At 34.5% G+C, this 26030-nt stretch overlaps 6 protein-coding genes across 6 annotated transcripts; 3 read left to right on the top strand and 3 right to left on the bottom strand.

Annotated features, from left to right (window-relative positions):
- Positions 1–261: 261 nt before the first annotated feature.
- Positions 262–2476, top strand: LOC110825799 (patatin-like protein 2). Its single transcript, XM_022056299.2, has 7 exons — positions 262–500; positions 643–824; positions 957–1143; positions 1246–1407; positions 1488–1790; positions 1912–2084; positions 2214–2476. The coding sequence occupies exons 1-7, from the start codon at positions 366–368 to the stop codon at positions 2296–2298; spliced, it is 1227 nt and encodes a 408-aa protein (XP_021911991.2). The 5' UTR covers positions 262–365; the 3' UTR covers positions 2299–2476.
- Positions 2477–3559: 1083 nt separating this feature from the next.
- On the bottom strand, positions 3560–5907 carry LOC110825797 (patatin-like protein 2). The gene is made up of 7 exons (XM_022056298.2): positions 5697–5907; positions 5402–5583; positions 5019–5205; positions 4721–4885; positions 4321–4626; positions 3997–4175; positions 3560–3896 (listed from the first exon to the last, which is right to left on the bottom strand). The coding sequence occupies exons 1-7, from the start codon at positions 5826–5828 to the stop codon at positions 3806–3808; spliced, it is 1242 nt and encodes a 413-aa protein (XP_021911990.1). The 5' UTR covers positions 5829–5907; the 3' UTR covers positions 3560–3805.
- A 2293-nt stretch (positions 5908–8200) lies between these two features.
- Positions 8201–13205, top strand: LOC110825793 (Mov34/MPN/PAD-1 family protein). The gene is made up of 6 exons (XM_022056289.2): positions 8201–8450; positions 9148–9325; positions 10593–10674; positions 11806–11982; positions 12077–12244; positions 12765–13205. The coding sequence occupies exons 1-6, from the start codon at positions 8309–8311 to the stop codon at positions 12954–12956; spliced, it is 939 nt and encodes a 312-aa protein (XP_021911981.1). The 5' UTR covers positions 8201–8308; the 3' UTR covers positions 12957–13205.
- A 786-nt stretch (positions 13206–13991) lies between these two features.
- LOC110825792 (alpha/beta-Hydrolases superfamily protein) lies at positions 13992–15285 on the bottom strand. Its single transcript, XM_022056288.2, has one exon. It carries the CDS (start codon positions 15094–15096, stop codon positions 14125–14127), a length of 972 nt encoding a protein of 323 aa, XP_021911980.2. The 5' UTR covers positions 15097–15285; the 3' UTR covers positions 13992–14124.
- Positions 15286–17236: 1951 nt separating this feature from the next.
- On the bottom strand, positions 17237–21268 carry LOC110825795 (uncharacterized). The gene is made up of 4 exons (XM_088206757.1): positions 20803–21268; positions 19389–20368; positions 17817–18007; positions 17237–17733 (listed from the first exon to the last, which is right to left on the bottom strand). The coding sequence occupies exons 3-4, from the start codon at positions 17982–17984 to the stop codon at positions 17281–17283; spliced, it is 621 nt and encodes a 206-aa protein (XP_088062883.1). The 5' UTR covers positions 17985–18007; positions 19389–20368; positions 20803–21268; the 3' UTR covers positions 17237–17280.
- An 818-nt stretch (positions 21269–22086) lies between these two features.
- Positions 22087–25068, top strand: LOC110825798 (DNAJ heat shock N-terminal domain-containing protein). The gene is made up of 2 exons (XM_088206753.1): positions 22087–22227; positions 24492–25068. Exon 2 carries the CDS (start codon positions 24506–24508, stop codon positions 25052–25054), a length of 549 nt encoding a protein of 182 aa, XP_088062879.1. The 5' UTR covers positions 22087–22227; positions 24492–24505; the 3' UTR covers positions 25055–25068.
- The last annotated feature ends 962 nt before the right edge of the window (positions 25069–26030 follow it).

Raw genomic sequence — 26030 nt, 5'->3', positions numbered from 1 at the left:
GCAGCTTGAAGGAAGTCCTCAAGGAATTCATACGAATAACCTCTATCTCTCTCTCTCTCTCTGTTTTCCCTTTCTCACCATGGTACCTAATTTTGTGGTAGCTAGGAAAAAATCACTGTACATGTAGCAATTGGGACTTGAACCATGATCACGAGTTCACCAACCTGTCTTGGTGGGCGGAGATAACCCCATTAAATTAAGATAAACACTGAATAAAAATTGAAAGTGGAAAATCATGAAAAATGTTGTCCATAAATACCACTGATTTCTTGCGTAAGTGTTCAAGTTACCAAAAGACTCCTGTACTGTCAACTTGACTCTTTGTACCTACATCTTCAGCTGCATTATTACTACCATTCATTTCTATGATGGAAACTCCAAGAACACCATTACAGCCTCCAACTTTCGGAAACCTAATCACAGTCCTTAGCATCGACGGTGGTGGGATTAGAGGGATTATCCCAGGAATCGTCCTTGCTTTCCTGGAGTCTCAGTTACAGGTATTATTTCTTTATATGCACGTAGAGGCGATTCTGACACATACATATATGATATACATTTATATTACTCCTAGTTAACTCGTAGCTTATAAGTGATATATGGATACTAATGGAGGAATTGTTTTGCTATCTATTAACGCAGAAGCTAGACGGGGAGGAAGCAAGACTTGCAGATTACTTCGATGTGGTTGCAGGCACTAGCACTGGTGGGTTAGTGACTGCCATGCTAACTGCTCCAGATGACCAAAACCGACCTCTATTTGCGGCCAAGGATATTAAAGACTTCTATCTTCATCATTGTCCTAAAATCTTCCCCCAAAACTGGTAATATATCCTTAATCCTTTTCTTCTATCTGGATCACCGCCGTCAAATCCTTCCTTATGGATATTATCTGCCACTACGGACAACTGATGATATGTGCACGTATTTTCTCCTCTTCTTCGTTTCACATGCAGTTGCCCATTTTCAGCTGCTTCAAAGTTGGTCAAGTCTCTAGCAGGTCCAAGATACAACGGCAGGTACTTACACAAACTTGCCAAGGAAAAGTTAGGCGAAATACGGTTGCACCAGACTCTGACAAATGTTGTCATACCAACTTTCGACATCAAGAACCTTCAGCCAATCATCTTCTCCTCGTACGAGGTCGATTGATCCTCAATATATATTATCTGATTTTTTTCACTTATGGGTGCATGTGAAAGAATTGATAGTAAGTAGTAATGGTCTTTATATGTGATATTTCAGGTGAAAAAGAACCAAAAGATAGATGCTCTTCTGTCGGATATTTGTCTGGGAACTTCTGCTGCCCCAACTTATCTCCCAGCTCATCACTTTGAGACCAAAGACTTTATGGGCACATCAAAAGAATTCCATCTCATCGATGGTGGTGTAGCTGCTAACAATCCTGTAATATATCTCTCTGTGTGTATATATCTTATGTTTGTGTTGAAAATCGGTGAATTAAGAACTGTTTTTTGGTTTTTTAGGCTCTTGTTGCTATTGGTGAGGTGACAAAAGAAATCACCCGAGGAAGCCAGGACTTTTTCACTATAAATGCAAACGATTACACACGATTTCTGGTGGTGTCGCTGGGGACTGGTTCGCGTAAATATGAAGACAAGTACAGTGCTCAAAACGCAGCTAAGTGGGGCATATTAGGATGGTTGGCAGCTGACAATTCCTCTCCCTTGATCGATGTGTTTACCGATGCCAGCAGTGACATGGTTGATTTCCACCTTTCCGCTGTTTTTAGAGCCCTTAACTGTGGAGATAATTATCTTCGTATTCAGGTATATATGCATGTTTGTATCTAACATAAAAATATATATATGTAGCACGTTGCTGTATAATAGACAATTCTATGGTTGAATATATAAAAGATCATATTTTGCAATTGATTCTATGGATCAGGATGATACGCTGGCTGGGGACTTGTGCTCTGTGGATACCGCAACAAAAGCCAATTTGGAGAATCTTGTAAGAGTTGGAGAGGAATTGTTGAAGAAACAAGTTTCAAGGGTGAACTTGGAGACTGGTCGCTTTGAGCCTGTTAAGCAGAAGACCAACGAGGAGGAACTTATCAGGTTTTTTTTTGTCACTTTAACATACATACTTTTTAAATAAGTTTATGTATACGCCATGTATGTATAATTTTACGTATGTTATTTTAATTTCTTAATTTGAATATTCACTAATTTTGAATGTTGTGGTAGTGTGGCGGAGGTACTTTCCAAGGAGAAAAGGCTTCGGGACTTGAGATCACCACATGGAAAAATGGCGGAAAAGATGAACCCTTAATTAATTGAACAATGTCTTTGTTTTGTTCTTTGTCACCTTTTGCTTTTATTAAGGACTGATCTCCAATTAATCCGTACATTAACTGAAGCTTCTACCTTTATCAATCAATAAACTACATTTCATTATTGGGAAAACGTCCTTGCCTCAATAATGAACACATGTGTGTGTATATATATATATATATATAGCTTGGGAAAGTAAAAGAAGAACCCCTTTCTCAATTTCTTTTCTATAACTAAGAAATGGGGTTGATTCATTTGAAGCTTCAAATTAAAAAAAATAAATAAATAAATAAAGTTTAGAGTGTTCACTCATGATATTTCTTATGGCGTTTTAATTCACTTATACTTCTGAAGTACTTCAGAACTTTTTCAAAACAACCTCCGTCAAGTTAAACCTAAAAACATTATGAGACTCAATTACCTCAAAGCGCTTACCAAGTATAGCCATCTATAAATCTTCTTTATCGAAGTCTCAAAAACAGTTTTGCAAATACTTAGAAAATTAAATGTAGTTGTATTTTTGTTAAAAATAATTTGTAATTTGAAAAATCAAAGTCGGCAACGTGAAAATTCGAGAATGACCTTGAGCATCAGGAGCAGAAAAATACAGATTTACAATGAAAATTCTGGAATTACGGTGAGAATGGCAATGAAGAAGAAGAGAAGGAGAATTGAGAATGGCGGTGATGAGGAAGAGAAAGAAGAAGAATCTGGGAAAGCTTTAGTAGTCTTGAAGAAGAAGATGAAGTCGGTTTTGTAGCCTATATATATATATGTGTGTGTGTGTGTGTGTGGTGTCTGTAGGTGTACGTACGGGTGTATTGATCAAGGAAGAAACCAAAGGCTTCATGTACTACGCCTTTGCTTATTATTAGAAGCCCCTTCTACTATTTAAAACTCCATCTACAATGGTCCAGCACTTTAAACTTTTCTTATTTGTATTTTGAACCTCTAATTCTTTATATTTTGTATCTTACCCCCAAAATTAATTTCGTTTCATAATTTAATCCCAATAACTCTAACAATTATTACTTTTTCTATTTATGCAATCAACTAAAATCGGATCATTAATTCATTTGTCATAACTGTACATATAAGTTTTACCTTTCCGAATAAAATTATACATATACATATATATAAACGACAAACAAAGTATGTGATAGATTCTTTAATGACGTTATACCTTTATAGAGTACTTCATGCAAAGGGTACAGTTAGTATATATACTCCAATTACCGCAATATATATTTGATAGAGGACTGTAGGTAACGCTAAATTGAATAGAATTGCTGGTAAGAATGTGATGCAAATAGAGATTGAAAACCAAAATGGTGCATTACAATGAGAGTTGGAGATTTTTGGATATCGATCTGAATCTAGTAACATTTTTAATTATTTCTTTATAATTCTTTCTCATTATAAAACTAAAAATATACACCGAAAACAGATAATCTGGAATAATTAATCAATAAGGAACCAGTAATTTAGCTTTTAATTAAATGTAATTAATTTGTGAACTTGTTTTCTGCAGCCAATCTTCCAATTGGTGATCTCATGTCTCGAAGTCGCTTCTCTTTGGAGAGTGTTTCTGCTAACCTGCATACATGTGTATGTACGTGTACGTATACATTAAAAAAAACTCTTGAGTTCAATGAGTATATATGGCAAAGTAGATAAAGAGAGACAAATAAAGGACCTTATAAGAGCCTCTTGATTTGTTCCGTGATAATTCTCATAGGGTTCAAGATGTCCAGTCTCCAAATTCACCGTTGTAACTGGTTTTTTCAACAAATCCTCACCCACTTTCACAAGATTTTTCAAGTTTTCTTCAGTCGCAAGATCCATTGACGATACATCACCAACCAGGTTATCATCCTGCATGCATGGTGTTCCCGTACATATCACCCATAAATCAACCTTCTCTATGTGTGTATATATATATATATAGCTAGAAATCATTTTCATTCTCTAGCTACTAAGATCGTAAGTTTAGTGTGTGTATGTGCATAAATGGCAGAACCTGGATGCGAAGATAATTGTGCTGAGAGTGGAGGGCTGTAAAAAGTGTAGAAAGATGGAAATCCACCATGTCAGCGCTGGCGTGAGTAAACACATCAATCAAAGGAGTACCCGAACCGTGACCCGTCAACCAACCCAACATGCCCCATTTGGCTGCATCATGAGCGTCGTACTTGTCTTCAAATTTAGGCGACCCAGTCCCCAGCGATAAGACCATGAATCTAGAGTAGTCGTTTGCTTTTATTGGGAAAAAATCTGGGCTTCCCCGCATTATCTCTTTCGTCACCTCGTTCATGGCTACCAGAGCCTGTTTAAGACCAAGTCAAGTACTTCATCCTTGATATTTTTATGTGCATACACATCCACAAACACATATGTATGTATTACAAATCCATACGTACCGGATTATTAGCAGCAACACCACCATCAATAAGATTGAATTCTCTTGTTACTCTGCCAGTGGAGTCTTTGATTTCGAACTGATGGGCCGGGAGATAGGTTGGGGCAGCAGAGGTTCCGATGCATATATCTGACAGCAGAGCATCTATGGAAGGGTTTTGTTTCACCTGAATTAACCCATGTATCTACTGTGTCAGCAGTTTTTTCTTTGTTTCTCTTTTTGAAGTTTCTTATTTCATTTACTAATTTATAACTTAAAACTCTAATGTCATATATATATATATATATGTATATATAGACCTCATAAGAGGAGAAAATGGTTGGCTGGAGGCGCTTGATGTCAAAAGTTGGTATCACAACATTTGTTAATGTCTGATGCAATCTTGTATGGCCTAATTTTTCCTTGACAAGGTCGTGTAGGTATTTTCCATCGTAATTTGGTCCAACTAGAGCCTTTACCAATTTTGATGCAGGTGCAAATGGAGAACTGCAATGCAACTCGGAAGATTAATTATCTATATGTATATATATAACCTTATCTATATTGAGAAATAAAATAGATATTGAATAAAACAAAAACCAGGAAATTAACTGACCATGCAGATGGATGATGATAGTATATATTATATTACAGCGTAAATGATAACCTTTTTATCTTGCGGGTGATTCAGATAATTAATTACCTATCTTGGGGAAAGATTATAGGACAATGATCAAGGTAAAAATTTTTAATATCTTTGGCAGCAAACAGAGGGCGGTTTTGGGCATTTGGAGCGCCGAGCATGGCTGTGATTAAGCCACCGGTGCTAGTCCCTGCTATCACGTCGAAATAGTCTGCAAGTCTTGCTTCCTCACCGTCCAGTTTCTAGTACATGCACATGCACGTCAAACAAGATATTAATATATCAGAAACAGGCAGTGCGTGTATTATGAATGTATATAAATATTAATCCAGGTGAAGCCATTACAACATATTACCTGTAACTGAGATTCCAAGAAGACAAGAATAGTTGCTGGGATAATCCCTCTAATCCCACCACCATCAATGCTAAGAACAGTAATCAGATTTCCGTAAGTTGGAGGTTGTATGGGCGATCTCGGAGAGTCCATGCCAAATTACCTGATCTAAACACTTTTTCTTTTAGCGAGCTAGCAAAACTATCAACTTAAATGCTCGAGAATACTATTATATTATGATTTGCTTATAATTTAGCAAACTATACCCCGTATTTATACTATATTTCTAGAGGGAACTTCTAATTTTGAACTATGTCAAGTCAAGTCTTCCAAAAGAAAAAAATATATATTTATTACTCAAAGACTTTTATCCTTCTCGATTAACCTCCTCAATTGGATTTCATTTTGATTGGATGCTTTTGTTCTGGAGTCATTCCGAGCCAGAGTAATTGCACGCGGTTCAACTTGGACCACGTCAATACCTTTGTTGACTGCTACAATCCTCCAAAACCCACTTCCCTTAATTTTCTTTAACAATTAAGATGAATTAGTAAGTGTAAACTCTACCTGTGCATGCATCTCAAGTTAATTACCATTATACACATGGAACATATGGGAACGTTGCATGCCACCTAAATTAACTTTCATATATATATATAGTAACTCAAAGTGATTATATGTACTTTTAATGGCTTACACTTAAATTTCTAAAATCAATACGTTAAGCTTAGAGCGTTGCATTTGAAAAAATCTAGAGCTACCTGCTACCATAAGTCGTTTCTACAAGAAATCTACGAGCTGTCAAGTCTTTGATCAATTCAAAATTAAGCAACAGCAGTGTGTGTCTAAATGCGCACCAACGAGGAGTCTTGTGTAAATCAAATTGGAAGCTTCTAATTAATTACTTATTGCTCTATGATCTACGTATAGGTGGTGTGTTACATCAAGATGGCTGCGATACAAGCAGTTGAAGTCCTGGAATATAATATTGTGGAGGATACTATATATTATACTTCCTTTACTTTTGACACAATCAAATATTCATTGTTTTAGTCTTATTATTTCTTTTCTTTTTATTAAAGGTTGTAGTTACTTTTTGGACTCATATTATATTTTTCTATTTGTTTTTATTAAAATATTGTATTTACCAACCGATAATAAAAAAATAAAAAATTTTAATAATATATAAATAAATTAATTAAAATATTATAATTTTTTCAATCATTATTTAATTAATTAACATAATATCAAATTCTTAACTATAAATTTATTTTCTTACACAAATTTTACAGAAAACTCTTGACGAACGGAAAGGAAAGGATGAAGAATGAATTTAACCGTGGAAAATTGAAATTTATATTGGTATTAACTAATTTTCTTGTGTTTGACATATATGTTTTGAAAGTTGGATGATTCTTTTTTCATAAGATTTACTTCGTTTTTCTACAGCAATTACATTATGTTGGTAAATTCATGTGGCAAATTATATATCGCCGAAAAGATTTCGATGAAAGTTTTTCATTCGTGTCAAGATCTTAGCCAACCAATTTGTGTTTGTGAGAGAAAATTGAAATTAAAGATAGCAACTCGTAGGTCCTCCTAATAATTTTTGGTCAAATTTGGTAACACCAAAAAATACATTTCAAGTTACTGCTTGAAATGATTCTCATATTGATTAAAGAACCCTTTAAACAGGGTTTTTATTGATACCATATCGCATTATGGTTCTTTCAAAATTAAAAGATATCGTGATATAGAGTTGCGATCATCCTAATTTTAAAATAAATTACAGATCTTAAAATAAATTTCGTTCTTAGAGTGTAAAGAGTATCGTCCACCTCTAACCTCTCCACATGAATACGAAGTTGAAATATTTGTATATCATTCAAATAAATATATATTATATTTTTTATCTAATTATTTTCAAATGTTTCTCAAAGTAATATTTTAAAAAAAAAATTTGCAAATTTCATAACATTATTGTGGTTGAGAATGTATTTACTTTTTAAGATTTTAGAACTTCAAAAAATTGAAGTTCTCAAGGAATCATTTTCGATTACAAGAGGGACATTTGAAATTCCTTCTATTAAATAACCTCAATACAACTATGATGAGTCTGAACAATGAGATAAATTAATTAGAAGCCTTAATTTGAAACATCAAAATTAAATTAATTAAAAGCCTAATTCCTTCTATTAAAAACAATATTTGGGGGAGAAAAAAAAAAGCAAAAAGTATATTTTTTAAAAGATATATTTATACTTACTAAAATCAAATTTTAACGATAAAAATAATTTTAAATTTTTATTTAATTGTAATTTTAACACTGCAGAATCTGCAACAAAAAGTGTTTTTAATTGTTTTTGCTTCCTGTTGGACCGGACTGGGCTTTCCCTGGGCCTGGTTTTCACTTGTGGTATTGGTTGTGGGGAATTTTATAAATTCTCGAAAATACAAGGACAAAATTGCAAATATTGTCTAAAGCAGGGCTTATTTAAAATCGCAGTTTAAATTTGGAGAAGTTATCGTGCTGACAAAGAAAACACCCCGTAAAAATCAGGATCCGCTAGCGAGAAGATAGAAAAAAGAACAAGAAAAGAAAATAAACGAAAAAGGAAAGCCGAGGGGCTAGAATGTCAGGTATGGAGAGGTTGCAGAGGATGTTCGCCGGAGCTGGAGGTGCCTTGGGCCATCCACCACCGGACTCCCCTACCCTAGATTCTTCGGAGCAGGTCTACATTTCCTCTCTTGCACTTCTCAAAATGCTCAAGCACGGTATTGATTCTTTCCATCTCTCTTTCTGTTTTTACTCGCACCCCTGTTTCTAGATTTCGGTTTTTAGGGTTTTATTTTTCCTCTACCTAACTAAGTTTTGCTCTTCGGTCTCTTCCGCGTTTGGATTGCTGAAATCAGAGAGTCCTTTTCTGGATTCGGACCCGTCTGATATCAAAAAGTGCTCTTTAGAAGATAAATGATGTTTGGTTACTTCACTTTCAGTTTGTCATATATGCTCTGGTTTAGTATAAGCAATAGACGTTATGCAGGAGTTTGGACCTTTTGTTCCTTTCGTTTTTACTATTAATTGGAGTTTTAATTGGCTACCTTATTATGTTTCCATTTGTCCGAAGTACGATATTATCTTCAAAATCTCTGAGTTCTGAGGATGTCGAACTCATCTATATTTCATCCATATTTTTGGCAATGAAAAGTCTAAACAAGATTTCCCAAGCAGTTCCTATTTGTTTCTTAATGATTGGACCTTATTATTGGTTTCAAAGTGCTAATTTTTTACTTTTTATGCTTATTAATTGCAAAGTCTGCTGTTTTTTTTCCAACTCTTGTTGTTTTTAGTTGAGATTAATGTAGTTCTTTCAGAATGTTCTTTCTATATGCTTAAGTTTGTGGGATTTGTGTGATACTTTCCTCTGTCTATTGCTTATTTTTTCTTCCCTTTCTTGATTCTTTTCTATAGGAAGGGCTGGGGTGCCAATGGAAGTTATGGGCTTGATGCTTGGAGAGTTTGTGGACGAGTACACAGTTCGTGTTGTTGATGTTTTTGCTATGCCACAAAGTGGAACTGGTGTTAGCGTTGAAGCTGTTGACCATGTTTTCCAGACTAATATGCTTGATATGCTCAAACAGACCGGGAGGTAATCTATTACTTTGATTTATGTAAAATTGGTTTAGCTTATGGACATTCAGTGCGTCAATTTTTTTATGGCTAAGGTGGATAGTTCCTTCATGATATTTTCCACTGATTTTACCCTATAGAATTCCATCCTCTATTTGTCTTGTCATTTGCAAAATTGTTATCTAATGGACGTTGGTTGTTGCTCTGCTGATTGGGGTGTTGGGGTTCATAGTATGGTGAGAGTTTGATTTTTTTTTGTGGAAAATACAGTAAGTTTGATTTGAAACTGAGTTTGGCCTTTTTTCAATGGTAAAAGATAAGGCTCAACATTGGGAACTATGTATATTTTTCCATTTTATTTGGACTTCTGGTGGTATAGGCTGTTATATATCTCATATTTACTTGAAGTGCGATATGTCTGGATTGTGGTACAGGTACAAGATAAACTAGCTACTAAATTAGGTTCGAATGGAGTAGACTTGGTGCATAGTTTTGGTTCAAAGTTTGATTTGACCTGTCTTTAGGATCACTATTTGTGTTGTAATTAATAGTCTAGTAATACATCCTTGCTCTATTTGTTTCTGTTCTTTTGGTACGTAAAGGTATCTAGGATTCAAGTACTTCTTATAGCTAGGCAAGATTACTTCTAACTTTGATTAAAAGCGACATAAATTTCTCACACATCAAGCTTGAAAAAATATGTTACAACTTCTCCAAGAACAAGGTTAATATATTTCTGCTTTGAAAAGAATATGATCATATATTATATGTTCCAAGAAAGAGAGTGTTGTTTAATGGACTCTTGGTCTTTACTTGACATCTACCTCTTATCTTTAAGTCTTAACTAATCTTGATTTGGAAGAAAGTTTAAGCATAAACTCTTCACCCTCGCAATATCTAGATTTCTACCTACCCAAACTTCTTATCTTGCACCAATTCTTCTCCATAAATCTGGTAAGATATTAATCGAGATGGTAATGTGTTTATGTTTCTAACCAATTTGAAACACTGGATTGAACTTTCAATAGACACCTTTAGTGCATAGAGAAGATTTTTGCTTTCAGGTAACCAATATTTTTGTTTTGACTTTCACAATGTCCTTAAAAGTTGACCGCTGTATCGAGGGTGGTGGAATTTTTAGATGTCCAGTGCTTTCAGGATCAGCATAAACTTGTTTTCGTTGCAGGTTTTCTACATTAGCAAACACTTCGGTTATGCCAAGTTGTTATCCGCATTGCCTGGTGCATTTTAACTTCTATTAACAATTCTGTTAAATGGATTTGCAGACCAGAAATGGTGGTAGGATGGTACCATTCTCATCCTGGATTTGGCTGTTGGCTCTCTGGTGTTGACATAAATACTCAGCAGGTTGTATTAATTTCCATGGTTCTCCATTATTAAACAGTACATCAGCTGGTGCCTTAGTACTCTTTGCAGATGAACATCATGGATGCATAATTGTTTAGATACGCATTAGGGTGTTTATGTAGCTAGATTTTGGAATATGATTTTTGTCTAGTAAAAAAAAATAATATGCAAGCATTTAGTATTTCTATCTGATCTTACCTTTGTAATAAAGGAGAATCGAGATGTTCATGGAGTTTTTAAATTATTGTTAGTGCATTCTTGCACATTAACAATTACATCTTGTAATTGATTGTGGATGCTGATATGGGCTGGGAATTTTTTTTTAACAATTGGTAAAGATACAACACCCAAGGTAATGTTGGTCCTACCTCTGAGAGTAGACTCACTGCAATAGTCAGTTTCTGGAAAGACAAAGCCAGAGAGCATAAACGCAAAAACTGTTGGCAACATCTGATATGTGTCTAGGGTTCTGTTCAGCGGCTTGATGATTGGAGCCAATTCGAGGGATATAAGGCTCGTGTGGGACACGTGATTATTTTTGTGGTCTAGCATATGTTGTCCCTATGTTCTACAAGTACAATATTAGGATTAATGAGCTGTGGTTACGCATAAAACTATGCAGAAGCTGAACGATGCTTGTAATAGTGTGTTTTGACAGAATGCATGGTCATTATTCTCTTAGAGAGGCTAAAGCTGGAGATTATTCCATTCAGTAGGTGGGGTAGAAATAGCAAGTAAATCATATTGAATCTACTCCATTCATCCCTACCTTCTGTTTTTGAGGCTTGTTGCTTAGTTTTATTCCATTATCGTCAATTCTCACACTTGTTTAGGCTTTCTGGAACTTCCTGCTAGATCCTTTTTGAATCTTTTAGAAGTTTACGTTTTGCTATTTCCTATATTGCTTTTAGTATACGAGTTTTGTCAAAGAAAATATGGTGGAAACTCATTATTGTGTATTTCGGAATGTTAATCCTAATTGCTCATTCTAGCTGACTGTTATCCGTCTTAGTGATAAAGACTCGTGATGATTAACCATTGTTTGAGTATGTCTCTCTTAGGAGAAAGATAGAAATAAAAATTCTCATATTTTGAAACTGCTTCTTGCTTACATCTAATGTTGTCTTGCAGAGTTTTGAAGCTTTGAATCAGCGAGCAGTAGCAGTTGTGGTAGATCCTATTCAGAGTGTTAAAGGAAAAGTGGTGATTGATGCATTCCGTTTAATAAACCCACAAACTATGATGCTTGGCCAAGAACCAAGACAGACAACATCAAACCTTGGGCATCTTAATAAGCCATCAATTCAAGTGAGTGCTAAATGAATGTTCCCTCCGCTGGTTTCTTATTAGCTTATCTCCTGTTAATTTATGGTTTATCTGATACTGTTAACTTGGTTTTCAGGCCTTGATCCATGGATTGAACAGGCATTATTACTCAATAGCCATTAATTACAGGAAGAATGAACTTGAAGAAAAGATGCTGCTTAACCTTCATAAGAAGAAATGGACTGATGGATTGACACTACGTCGGTTTGACACCCATTCGAAAACAAATGAACAGACTGTTCAGGTAGCTTTAAGTTTTATTTTTTTAACTTGATGGTAACCTAAAGTGGACGTCTTTCTTCATTTTGGTAGAATGAGATATGAGTCAAATAAACCAAGTGGGGCTCATTTTAGAGCGTGATAAAAGAAATGGCTTTCAATATCAAATGCATGAGATACCTATGAATAGAGAGGTCTCTGTGGTAAGTAATTGGATTTGACTGTGATGGCCCAGGGTATTCACACCTTGCTTATATCCACAATAAGTTGCAGTTATTTGATTGTATCTAATAATCTTAGTGAATAAACACAGAGGCTACATGCCTTCACCTTGTATAACGGTTGTCTGGCTTGCCACTTGATGTGGTGCAGTTGTAGGATATTTCTTGTGGCTTCATGTATGTAACAACATTACTCAGTAGTCTGGGAGGTTTTACCGACAGACCTAATGTATCAAAATTATTAATTATGGAAACCATGCACAAAACATGGTCCTCCGCAAGGTTGACATCTCCATTGTTCATTTTTGTCTTTGCCACCTGCAGGAGATGCTAAACTTGGCCGTCAAATACAACAAGGCAGTGCAGGAGGAAGATGAATTGCCACCAGAAAAGTTGGTAATTGCCAATGTTGGGAGACAAGATGCCAAGAAGCACCTTGAAGAGCATGTCTCTAACTTGATGTCATCCAACATAATCCAGACTTTGGGAACTATGCTCGATACTGTGGTTTTTTAGAGGACTTATTGTCGTACTTCTCAACTAGGACAGTACTAAATTCATTTTCTACATTAATATGAGTTTGTTTTCTCTCAATTGCATCATAAAGGACCATTTGTTGTAGCTTATTTTCTATGTTGGAATTTTATGTAAACCAGTAACGGATGGATGGGCATCTCAACTTCTTCTTTTTGGTTTCCCCTGAATGTAGACAACGCTTTGTTTGGATTAAAATGAATGTCATAAAAACAGGAACATTTATGTGCAGATTTAATTCTAAAATTACTGCAATTTTTGTTTCCTTCTTATATTTTCAGTATATAGCACTCACAATCTTGTAATTGAGATAATTATTTTTAATTATTTAATTAATTTTTCAAGTAATATTTTCTGTACAAGTCTTACTCTCTACAGGTTGAAGGGTTGAAACGAGTCTCACCTTCTGCATGACAGGACAGTATTTGATTATAACTCACAGTGCATGTGCCCATCCATTGAGTTAAAAATTCATGGTAGTTTTGTCATGTTATGTCATTGTTGCATATAATATAAATACGTATATGCATACGAATATCTGATCTACTCCTGTAATTTTATTTTTCGCCACCTTTTTTTTTCTTTTTTGGCTTTGATTCAGGTATTGACTTCGGCGATTTTCATATCTTGGAGAACCTCGAGCTTAATATGAATTCTAGATGTTTGACTTGTAATACATGTGTTGGTGTTGTAAAAGTTATTTAAATTGTGTAAATTACATTTACATGAAAATTGTTTATAGAACATATGAAATATTTAATTATATTTGTTTTATTTTTTTCAATTATTTTTAAAAATAAATGTACAGATTCATTAATTAGATTGTACACATACATTAATTATAAGATAATATAAATTATATCTTAATATATATATATATAGTTATAGAAATATTTCATTCATTTTTCTAGGTTGGAGTTATTATCATACGGGCAAATATAAAAATTCTGAAAATTATAGATATATTGATGATTTCGAAAAGTCTCTACATTATAAACTTTTCTATCTCTACACACATGCATATAATTTTAGTTCAAATATATTTAGGTGCTCTTTCACATACTTTGAAGAAACAAAAGGAGTAAGAAAACACAGACACACATGTATAGTACATAAAGCATTTTGCCAAACAAGATACATGAATCCATTTTCAGACATGCTTAATTTGATTAACGAATAAAGCCAGACGTTTGATTAAGGCCTTGGCTTCATCGCAGTTGGGATCAAAAATATGAAACACGTGATCTTTCCCACCCGTCTCTACCATCTCTGCTCTCCCTTCCCATCCGCTCTTCTTCAACTCCTCGTAGTAAACTCTTCCTCTCTCCCTCAATATATCTTCCCCTGCAACGATCACCAACACCTCCTCACACTCCAATCCTTTCAAACTCGGAGCTCCATCCACAAACGGGTTAATCAACGGATCATCACATCCCTTTTCAGACGGGCAAACAAATTTCCACCACCCATCTACCATTTCTTTTCTAAATCTGTCTTTTATCTCCATACCAATCGGCTCTGTTCCCCAGAAATAAGGGTGGATCATCCCCATCCCCGCGAATTTTAACCCTTCACCGGCTTTCCACTCTTTCGCTCGAAAACCCATGTAGTGTGCGATGTTTGCGCCGGCACTGTCACCCGCCAAAAACACTCGATCGAAATCGACGTAGTTATTGAGCCAGTCGTCCGGACCAGTATGTCCCTTGTTGTGGGAAGCCACCCACTGAAGTGCAGCCCATGAGTCGTCATACGCCGCCGGCAGAGGATGCTCTGGTGCTAATCTATAATTGACGGAGACGACAACCACGTTTGCCTCGGCTACTAGATTGTTGAGAGAGGCATGGTACTTGGGTTCAGATGTTGTTGCGATACAAAATGCCCCACCATGGAAATATACAACGAGAGGAAGCTTTTGGTTGGTTATGGCGGAGGGAGGGAGGTAAAGCCGGGCGGAAACTCCGGTTTCTGGGACGATGACCACGTCTTTTGATAAAACAGAGGTTTGTGAATCGAGACCTGCAGGAACGGTTTCGGTTCCTGCGATTCTCTCGATATTTCCATCTTTGAGTACCCTTAGGTAAGGAAACACCTCCATGGATACCTCCTTTTCAGTTGAACCCATTTGAAAGACGGAGATGAAGTGATTAACTTCTGACACAGACGACAACCTTGGCTTTTCCTTTCTTTAATTGACTATGACAAAAGAAGATGACCGACGAAATTTGCTTCCTTTATTTCTTTATATAATATGCAGGTTGAAGATCGGTCTTATACTGTGGAATTTTTTTTTAGCCACCAACCAAACCCTTAAATCATCGCCTTCCTAGTAACTTTGCTGCCAGCCTCCTCATGTTAAGGAAGTGATTTTTTGTTTATTGGAGTGAAATACTTTCCATTAATGGCTAAAGATAATTATTTAGTTCATCTACTTTTGTAATTTGCTCAAATTACTCTCTAACACCAATTTCAGTCTAAGCACCACCGGATACTAAATTTATTGATAGTTGATACTTTTTTATTTGTCTAAATAGAAATTAGATGTTATATTAGATGACGTACAGAATCTAATTTAATGTTAAAAAAATTAAATATAAATCAGTTCAGATTGATTTATTAATTAAAAATAAATAAATTAATCAGTCTAAATAAAATTAATTACATGATAAAATCGTAGAATTAACTGTTTCACTCATAATTTAGACCTTAATTTTATATATTATTACTGAAATATAAAAGAATTTAAATTTTATATAAAAAGCTACTTGCGGATGGTATGAGTTACTTAAACAAGAATTCTTGAATAGCAAATAACTAGAATTACTACTCATTATATCAAAAATATATATATATATATATTTATTAATGAAAGATGTAAATTAATTGAAAAATAAAAAATATGGATGTTGAATAAGAAGAAGGAAAAGAAAGAAGGCTTTGGATTTAAGTATTTAGCTTATTAGGGATTTGAATTTTTTTAAATATCTTAGATCGTTTTAGAGTTTTATTTATGTATCAATCTTAACTGGTTCATATCTAAATTATTTTAATATTATGTGATATTTAAGTAACACTTAAATTAATAATAACGTGTCACATATTAATAAATTTAATATGTAACATTTAATATTAATCTACATTAAAATATGATACATAAGTTAATAATGCTAACTTCTATTAACAAAAAGAGAATAAACTAAAGTTTTTTAAGAAGTATAATAGTTAATTTGACCAACAATTGAGATGTTGACTAATCTGAAAAAAAAAAATAAATAGTAATAAAGATTAAATTATTATTTTAACGTTTTTTATTAATAAACAACCACGTAAACAATAATAAAATACCATTTCTTATTAAAATATGTAGGGTACAAAATTTAATTTTTATAGTTTATTCTTTAAAAATAAATTTTATTTTCCTATAAGAGCATTGTAAAAAAGTTTGTGGTCAACTATTGGAGGAGGAAATTTAATTTTGAAGAAAGATAATATATCTATATATTATATATATGATCATGCATAAAATATTCACACGTTCAAACTTGTGACTCATTTCTTGGACAATAAGAAATTGATGTTACATAATTGATCTCATCCATGGATTCTTGCACTCCAATTCTATTTCATTCCAATTTTATTTTTTTTTAGTTTGTTGCAAAATTTTCAAGTGAAATTAGATAGAAATTAACTTCAATTGAACCATTTTCAACAAATGAATACTTGTATTTTTATAAGCTTTTCATTAAATATTTATATATTTTAATAATTAAATACTACTTATAAATTAATAACACAACTAATAATATCATAATTTTTTTTTTTTTTTTACAAAATGATTTTAACTTTTACAATTATAAATTAACAAAATAGTGGCAACAATAATTTATTTTCTGCAGAAAAGGAATAATTTATAAAATAATATTTCCACTTGGTAAATAACTTTTATTAAATATATATATTGTTAACATTATTAAATAATAAGTTACAATTAATTTTGGCAAAAACCTAAACCAGTAGAAATTAATAAATTAATTATTTATATTAGATTTAAACCTATACAGTTATACTAAGTACATATAGAGATAAATCTCAGTTATAAATTATAACTAAGTAAAAAATATTGAAAATAGAATTTCAAATTAGCATACCATACAAAATGATAAATTGAAATCAATCATCTCATTTTTGTTCCACGTTAGAAGATTAGATTCCAATTTTGTCATATGCAAATTATATATTAAAAAATTATAATCAGTAGTAAGAAGTTAATCAAAATTAAAATTTTATTTACATTACATGTTAAGAAAACTTATTTGAAGGAATTGTAGTAAATAAAAGACATCTTAGCAGTTGCAGGGGGCTTACGCCATAACCAAGACTCCGATGGAGATTTAGGCAGAGGAGGAAGCAACAGAGCCTTCCGGCAGAGACCAAAAGGCCAACCTTCACAATGACACAATTCTTGAATTATAGACATTCTCTTCCTTAGATCTCTATCGGAGCTCACACACACAGGAAAATTTGTCTTCACCGACACAAATGTTTCTCTGCTCAGGCAACTGGAACAGCGAGAAAAGCAACTATCAACTGACAAGAATTCCTCAGTTTCCCACTCTTCCATCTGCTTAACTTCTTTTGAATTTGGATAAATGTAGAGTTCCCCCGATGATGAAGAGAGTACCCACGAAAAGCCGTCTCTCAGGAGGCTCGGTTTACGCCTCAGTTTCTCCATTGCTCCAATTCGAATGGCCGAAACAACCACCTACAGAAGACATCATCAAAACGTTAACAACGCCCAACACATGAAACTAGTACTTACAAAGGAATTTTGTGACTGCTAACAACTTCCTGCTCATCGTCAAAGTCGCTTGCTGCATACTCCTCCTTTGCACCTGGATTCGAGACTTTCCCGTTGAAAATTTGGCAATGAGAAAAGACATCCTTGAGTGCCGTGCTCAAGCTTTTGCATCTCTTAGCTTGCTGTGGTGGCTCCTCATGGTAAAACACACTCATCTTGGAAACTCGCTAACTGGGACCTGGAATTTGCAACACTGCTTAGTTCATAAATAATCTTATATTGCAATATTCAAACTGAAAGAGGCCTTGCAGCTTATTGAAAACAATAGCTTTCTGTCCTTTGGGTTAAAGTCTATAATGACACACAGACAGTTCAACAAATTCCACTTTAGATTTTGTGGCCCGTAAATTCCACTTGGGTACTTTCAGGATGTGAGCTTTATAAGCAGAAAATGCGTGCATAAAAGCATTACTTTGGGCAAAAGATAAGGTGATTTAGGACTTGATACCAAATTATGACTGCTATTTTATAAATCAACAGAACCCAGATAATATTAATTTACCGGAATTAAGAAACAATACATGGATCCAGTCTTTCTCTAATGTAAATTCAATTGTATATCTACTTACCTCAATCAACAAAACAATTTGACACAAAAAGCAGCCTACTATTCACATCAATTAAGTTCATCATATTCTCTCTTCTCCTCCCCTTATAGTGTAAGTACCTTTTTTATTTTTTTACCTTCTCCACCAGAGAATGTTGGTGTGGTCCTAAAAATGTGGTCAACTAGCAATAATTGTATAAAGGAATGTAACTCATCTACTGGAGTTACTTTGCCCACCATTATAACCCCATCTTCCAATTAAATTTCCCTTGATAATAAACTTCTTTCCGTCCTACTTTAAACCAAATCTTCAAAATCACAAAACTGATAACATATCCTTATCATGAAGGGTTCCACAAAACACAAACCCACAAATATATTTAATTCAAGGATTAACTACTAATTTAGACTTGCACATTTTATTATTATTTTTTTACATGTTGCACGGAAAATACTAATTTTACCTTCATGTTTAAGGCTAATTCAACAAAATAAAAATGTTGGGCCCTCTATCACTCATCTATGCAAGGATTGAAGCCTTAAACATGCATTTAGCCCTAGTTATCTAAGTATGAACTTTTTTAAAATAGATATACTACCTCATAGTTCATGGTACAAATGGAAATATGGACAAATTTAAACAAAAAGCATGGTAGTTTTCCTATCCCGTGTTTATCCCCATCAATATAAACAGCAGTATCAAGCCTTCCTACAGTTACTATCTTGTCAAAACACCCACTAACGAATCACTAAAAGTTACAACAGAATACCAAATAGCAGGTTCAATCAACAGAGTATAAGCAGCAAGAATTATTATTAGCTAGTATAGAAATGGTGCCAGCCTAGTTTAACTGTGAATTAGTAAGCATTAGAGATTTGGAACTAGGCTCAAAATTAGCACATATGTTTAGCTTCGGACAGTCATCAGGAATTCAATTCATCTCTTCAAATTTTTATATTGGCTTTGAACCTAACACAGTCCAGACCAAAACAACAACGAAAAAAAGAAAACCTGCCACTTTTGCCGACGACTCTGGCACTAGGATGCTTAAATGGAGATAGGAAAATACTTGTTCCATGAATTTGCTCTCTTCAAAAGGAAATTTTTTGGGGTGGAGAAAGATGGTAGGTTGTCGAGGCAAAGAATCACAAAATATTGACAGCATTATGCAAGCAAGCAACCCCAATCACGATGAGTTTGTTTAGGTCCAACAATCACAAGAGTTTCTGAGGCTTGTTGATTTCTGAAGATAAGGAAAAGGAAAGACACGGATACAACTTCCTACAGGCATAAACTTTAGCTGCAAATTACCATTGATTCCAGATTATTATGTCAACAATAATGATAGTTCATGGAGATGGACAAAGTCCAGGAAACAGTTCTTTCATTTTCACCTCTATGTTGTTTAGAGATTGAAGGGATGCAGGATAGCATGTGTTGATATGAGCGGAATAAATTGGTTAGGCCAGCATATAGCTAAATGGCGTCTGCCTATCTGGTCCAATATATAGGGGAAGCATGAGCAGAGTACAACCTGAAAATGCAAGGCTCCTCAGATGTGTGATGCAGTTCATGTGGCTGCTAGCTAAGATATGTTTACCGACTACTGCTGAAAGTCAATGAAGGCATCTCTCTCATGTCTAGTTGCTCACTGAATGGAGCACTGTCCAGTCTGAGATTGCTCCAAACAGCAATACAATGTGGGATGTCCTAGTCTATTACAAGCTTGACTATTTTCTTTTTCTACGAAACTACACCCTGCAGGATTGGATCGAGTTTAAGAATGGAAGAAAGTGGCATGTGTTGCTGGCCCTGGGTGCTTGCAGGCAGTTACCCATTTGCTCCTTTTGGATGATTTACCAACAGAGGATGAAAAGGTATTGACTTCTTGCGTGTAGAAAAATAGCAGTGCTTGCTGATTGGCTGGACGCCTAGTGGCTTACAGGAGACCAATACTCCGTCCCCTTTCAAAACAAAACAAACACCCTGACCTGCCAAAATTACACAAACTAAATTTCATGCCCAAACCTCTTGCAAAAACCAAAAACAAAAGTATAACATTCCATCTGGTTTGGATGCCCAAACAACACACTGAAATGAGAGGAGCAACATGATCATTCAATCCAGAATTGTTAAATGATTGGTCCAAAAAAGGAATCTAGTAATAAACAAAATTTATACAACTCAAATTAAAGGCAGCAAGACCCACTGTAGGAACAAAGATTTACACCACTATATTATTTCTATAACTGACTCTTTTACCAAATACTCAGAAGAACTGCAACCCATACAACTTCACTACATTGGAAGGAGTAACCATTGAACTTATTTTTTTTTTTTAGCATTTCATTTATTGAAAAGATGAAATTGAAAAAAGAAAACATTATTCTTAACAGCATCTTTAATCAAATTAAAAAATTAGTACCAATCTAAATGAGGTTGTTTTTGGAGGATCTCCGAAGCTGCAGCGATGCATGAGAGATGAGAGACTGAAGCTTGGAAACAGCAGAGGTGCGATCAGGGGGACATTTAGCCAGCGAAAGATTCAGCGATCGAAGAGCCTCTTCGAACCTGCCGGCAGCCAAGGCGGCACAGCCGGCCTTGTAAGCCTCATCGGCCATTCGAGTGTCGTATTGATGGGTCGCAGCGGTATCAGAACCCTTGTTCCTTGATGATGATGCAGAGTCGAGGAAGGCAGTAGCACGAGCATACTCGAGATTAGAAATGGCCGTGTTGATTTCTGCCATTAGAGATTCAGGCGTTGAGGGGATGGTCTTCACCCCGTCAAACACGCTCCATTTCCGGTTTTCTTCCCCTGAACCCATTGGCAATTCACTGCCTTGCCCCCCAACCAGCAATGAGGGAACCCATTTTTTTTTCCAAAAAAAGGATATTATTATTTTTCATGGTTCTGATAATATTTTAAATTAATTTAAAAATATAAAATTATGAAAATATTACAGGTCTAATAATACTTCCAAATAAATAAATTATTAGGCGATTTTGGAATATTTGTATTTCTTACCTTCGAATTTTATTAAAGCATCTCAAATTTTTATCACAAAATTATAGGAACAAAAATATAATTCCAACGAAGTTAAAATATGAATGAAAATTATATTGTAATTTAAATTTCTTGTATTTCTATAAATCTCTTGTACCCAAACCTAAAACCCATTCCATCCCAATTCAAAACCCAATTATTGCCTAGATTACGCTGAATCCAATGGGTTCAGAATTTAAATTTATCAGGCCCAAATTGCAAGCCCAGCCCAAGAGAAAATAACCTCGTCCAGATCAAGGAGGTTATTCCTTCTTCTGGTCTTCCCAGGGGGCGAGGTTATTGGGTTTCTATGTTGGAATTTTCTACTCTGAGGAAGAAGACAAGAGGCAGAATTGCCGTGGTGTTGCAGAAGCACAGAGGAAAGAGAGACAAATAGGGGTGCGCATAAAGGAGAAGGACACGTTTTGAAGTCGGAGAAGACGACGAGGGAGACAGGTGCGCGTGCTCGGGTCACGTGCAACGTACAGGCGACAATCCTTGCAGTGGCCTTGGGAGGAATCCGTTGGGAAGACTCCAAAGCCGAGCCTAGCTTCTGAAATTGATGGAAAAGAGGAGTTTGGGATTCAGCGAAAGAGGAGGAAAAAGGGGATTTTGAAGAAGGAAACCAGAAAAGGAAGGTGAGAATAGAGTGAGGAGACACGGAGAGGCTGCATAACAGAAAGACAGAGAGAGGGTTGTGGACGGAGCAAAGGAAAGGCGAGTAAAAGGACGAAGAAAACTGAAAAGGAGGGCCGAGAGGGTCACCAAATTTGAGCAACCTAGGGATTTCCAATCTGGGTCCCTTTGGTAAGACTTCGAAAATCTTATATTAGATTGTAACTGTGGATTGAATTAAACGAAAGAATGTAATTTAAATTAAATTTAGGGGATTGAACATAATATTGTCTTGTTATCCATTTCTGTGTGATGAATGTAAGGAATAGTTATGGTGTAATCTGATTGAGGTTGTTATCTGAAGTATGTCCGTTTTAAGTGGAAAGAAAGATGAATTTTAACTTAATAATCTGATCAAAGCATTTGTTGAAATGATGAATTAAAAGGGATGTTTGGTTACCTACTTCACTGTCTTGAGTTGGAATAGAAACTCATCCTGCACATTTTTTTCATCTGGTTTCTATTGATGTTTTGGGCCGCCGTTTTAGAACTTCAAGTCTATTTACTCGTTTGAGTCCCATGCTTTTGGTTATTTTTGGACATCGTTTTTGTTTTCTTTTCAATTCCTTGTTGCACTCTTAGAGCTCTTTGCATGTAATCTACTTCATGTACATTTATATGCTCTTTGGCTTTCAAATCAGTATTGGCTTTGTTTTTCTTTGCTTAAATGACATGTTCAGTTTTTCCATCTCAAGGCTTTCCAAATCTGTTTGGAGGCACTAAATCTATTTTGTTTCACCACTTTACTATTTCCTAAAAACGAAAAGCAGATATCAATTTCTTTTGGGGAGTTTCACGTCTATTTAGGGTTTTCAACCTATTGTTTCCTAAACCTGGATTATGATTATCCTAAGGGGGTTTAAAGGGGCTGTTTAAATATATTTTTGTTATTTAAACTGTTTCTTGAGTCTGTCAGCCTTCATCTTGTTCTTCAAAATCTGGTCATACTTTCTTCCAAAGGCATTTTAAACCCGGTTTCAAGTCCTACATTTCTAGTGGCCTGTCTATTGAGATTTGACAACCATCCATATGAAATGATAGAGACCTGTTTAGTGCGTCAAATGTCTTTGTTGGAATTTGAATACTTCTCAACTTCTGTTTTACATGGTCTAACAATGTTGTTCTGGTTCTCTGAGAAGGGTTTTATAAGGGCGTTCTTGAGTGTTGTCATCTCACAAAACTGAGAATTTTATAGCAAGTTAAATTGATTGCCATTATCACAAAATCCTTTTAAGTCAACCCTGTCCATCATCTGTCGGTTTTTTGGCTTTGGGTTCTTGGTAATGGTAGAATTCTTCACTGATGGATTTTTTGGCTCTTTAGTTTCTTTTGCTAACTTCCATATTTATCACTTTTTCTTTGAAATTGCATAATGTGAAATTTGTATTCTGTGTGCAACTGGAGCCCCAAAATACTGATGGTAGATTTCCCAAGCTGTGCAGCTTCAGTGGCAAAACATGTTCTATGTGAGCTTTATATCTATGGTTCAAACTCCATCACAAATCTTTTAGGGCAAATAAGAAAAAAGTGATATGGGGTTCAATATAGTAAAAACTTGTTGCAACGTTCTAGAAATAAATACCATTTTGTGGAGCACGGTTTCGGCTTTGGATATGGTTGTGCTTGATTTATTGCCTGCGCATGTTGTTGTTGTTGTTCAAAATACGGTCCTTCAGTTGATTCATCATTGTCTTAACTGTTTGCTGCATCAACTGGATATTATAATTCCCTCTTTTTTGCAAACACCATAATTTTTATTTGTTGCTGATGAGTTTTTCCTGGAAAAAAAAGAAAAAGATAAGATCGAGGTTTGATTTCAAACTTTGATGTTGAAATTAGAGGTGGAAAAGATTGGCAGGGTATGTTACCTAGTGGCTGGATTTTTAGGAAAGCTGATGTGTTTCATTGTTGGATCTCAATTTTTGAGATTCTATGTTTTGAAGAAGAGGTCAAGATTTGCTTGGAGTTGGATAACCAGGATTTCTGTAGTCGGAATTTGGTAATAGAAGGAAGGAATTTTGACTTTGGTACCAATTTGAAATTTCTGTAGAGAGAATTGAGTAACTCAGAATCACAAGTATTGTTGGTTAAGCATTATAGTTAAGATTTGATTGCATCGCACCTTCCGTAGATATAGCGTATTATTCAATATGAAAGAAATAGGCTCCAACTTTATGCTACTTTAATTAGGAGTAGAAACTGGAAATAAAGTAATAATACCATTCAACTATGATATTCAACAAACACCAGATTTGAAATAAAAATGATTCCTAATCCATTCAGAAAGCCTAAGTGACTAAACTTCTTTTTCATTGTCCGGGTGATTAGTTTATGTTTCTTTTTGCCACACTTCTTTATTCTGGATTTACATTTATACCTAGTAAATTTATCTGCAGTCAATTGTCCGAGAATGCTTCTTGGTAGAAACTCAATACAGGAAACCCTTTACGATATTCTATCTGTGAAAGAGGATGCAAGCTATGAAGACATTCGTGCAAGTTATCGATCTGCTGTCCTGAGTTCTCATCCTGATAAATTAGAGAAGAATTCCGAGGAATCTCGTGCTGACCGCAAGTCAGATGATAAATTTCTGAAAGTACAGAAGGCTTGGGAAGTTCTCAGCAACTCTAGGTCTCGAGCACTATATGACAGTGAGCTGCAAGCGCTAAGACAGCATGCAATAACTGCGGAAGACGTAAGTTTAGAGGATATGATGATTGAGGATGGTAGAGAATTGTTAGAATTTTATTACCAATGCCGATGTGGCGATTACTTCAGTACTGATTCTTTAGAGTTGGGTAAGTTGGGATATAAATTATTGAGAGATGACGGGGAGATATGTTTAGCTACAGCAGATGCTTTACCAGTATCACTGGTTCTCCCTTGTGGTTCTTGTTCTCTTCATATTCGGCTATTCATCAATGCGGACGTTAAGATTACCATTAATGATCACCTGTGAATTGCTTTCCTTTTTCTTTTTCTTTTTTTTCGTTCCAAATGTTAATGATAAATTGTGGTTGATTGAGCTCATTACTTTTTATGGTGGTCTGATGCTTCGTTGTATTGCTCTCTGCTAAGAAAAGCATGACTCATGACTTCAATTTTGTAAGAAGCTTGATTTTGTTTTGACTCCCTGAAACAGTTTCAATTCTTTGGATGTTTTAATAATTTCTTTCTAGAAACAGGTTTTTTAATTTTTAATTACCAAACAAGTTTCATGAAATTCTTATTTATTTAAAAATAAACATAATTTTTAGGTAATTAAAATAAAAAACTAGTAAATATTTTTCAGAAACTTCTTTTTCAAAGTATGTGGAAAATGTTTTTTAACTTCTACTTTTTAAATTTATATATCTTGACCCATAAAAATATAAGATAGTTAAAAATAATAATATTTGCAAAATGATAATATTTTTTTTTACTTTTATTTTTAAATTTAAATAAAGTTATAAGTAAAAAGATGTGATGTAGTTAACCCATGCTGTGCATGGGATTAACTTGAGAAATTAACAAAAAGCCTACTAAAATATTAAAAAGACCGAACCTTCGTTAATATAATAATTGTTTAAATATATGATTTAAGCATTACATATTTATAAGAAGAATATCTAAATAATTATTATTTGATTAAAAAATATAAAAAGACATTTAATAATATGTCAGCAATAAATTTTTAAAATTATTCATTTTAGAAAGCAATACAAAAAATTTCACATATATATATACATACATGCAGAGAGTTGGATGAATTGATATTCCAAAGTTTGAATTAAAATTGGATCTTTTTAATCCGGAGTTGCGAATGGACTCAAATCGTAAGGATCTAAAACACAGATTTACTGTCTTTCATAAAGGAAACAAGTTGAAAATTAAAATATTTTAGAAAATTGTATATGAACATGAATATTTTAAATATTGTTCTATCCACTGTATTC

Source organism: Carica papaya, chromosome 1, assembly GCF_054855325.1.
Source record: "Carica papaya isolate Zhongbai chromosome 1, ASM5485532v1, whole genome shotgun sequence".
Classification (NCBI taxonomy): Eukaryota; Viridiplantae; Streptophyta; class Magnoliopsida; order Brassicales; family Caricaceae; genus Carica; species Carica papaya.
This window is presented reverse-complemented; position numbering and strand designations above follow the sequence as displayed.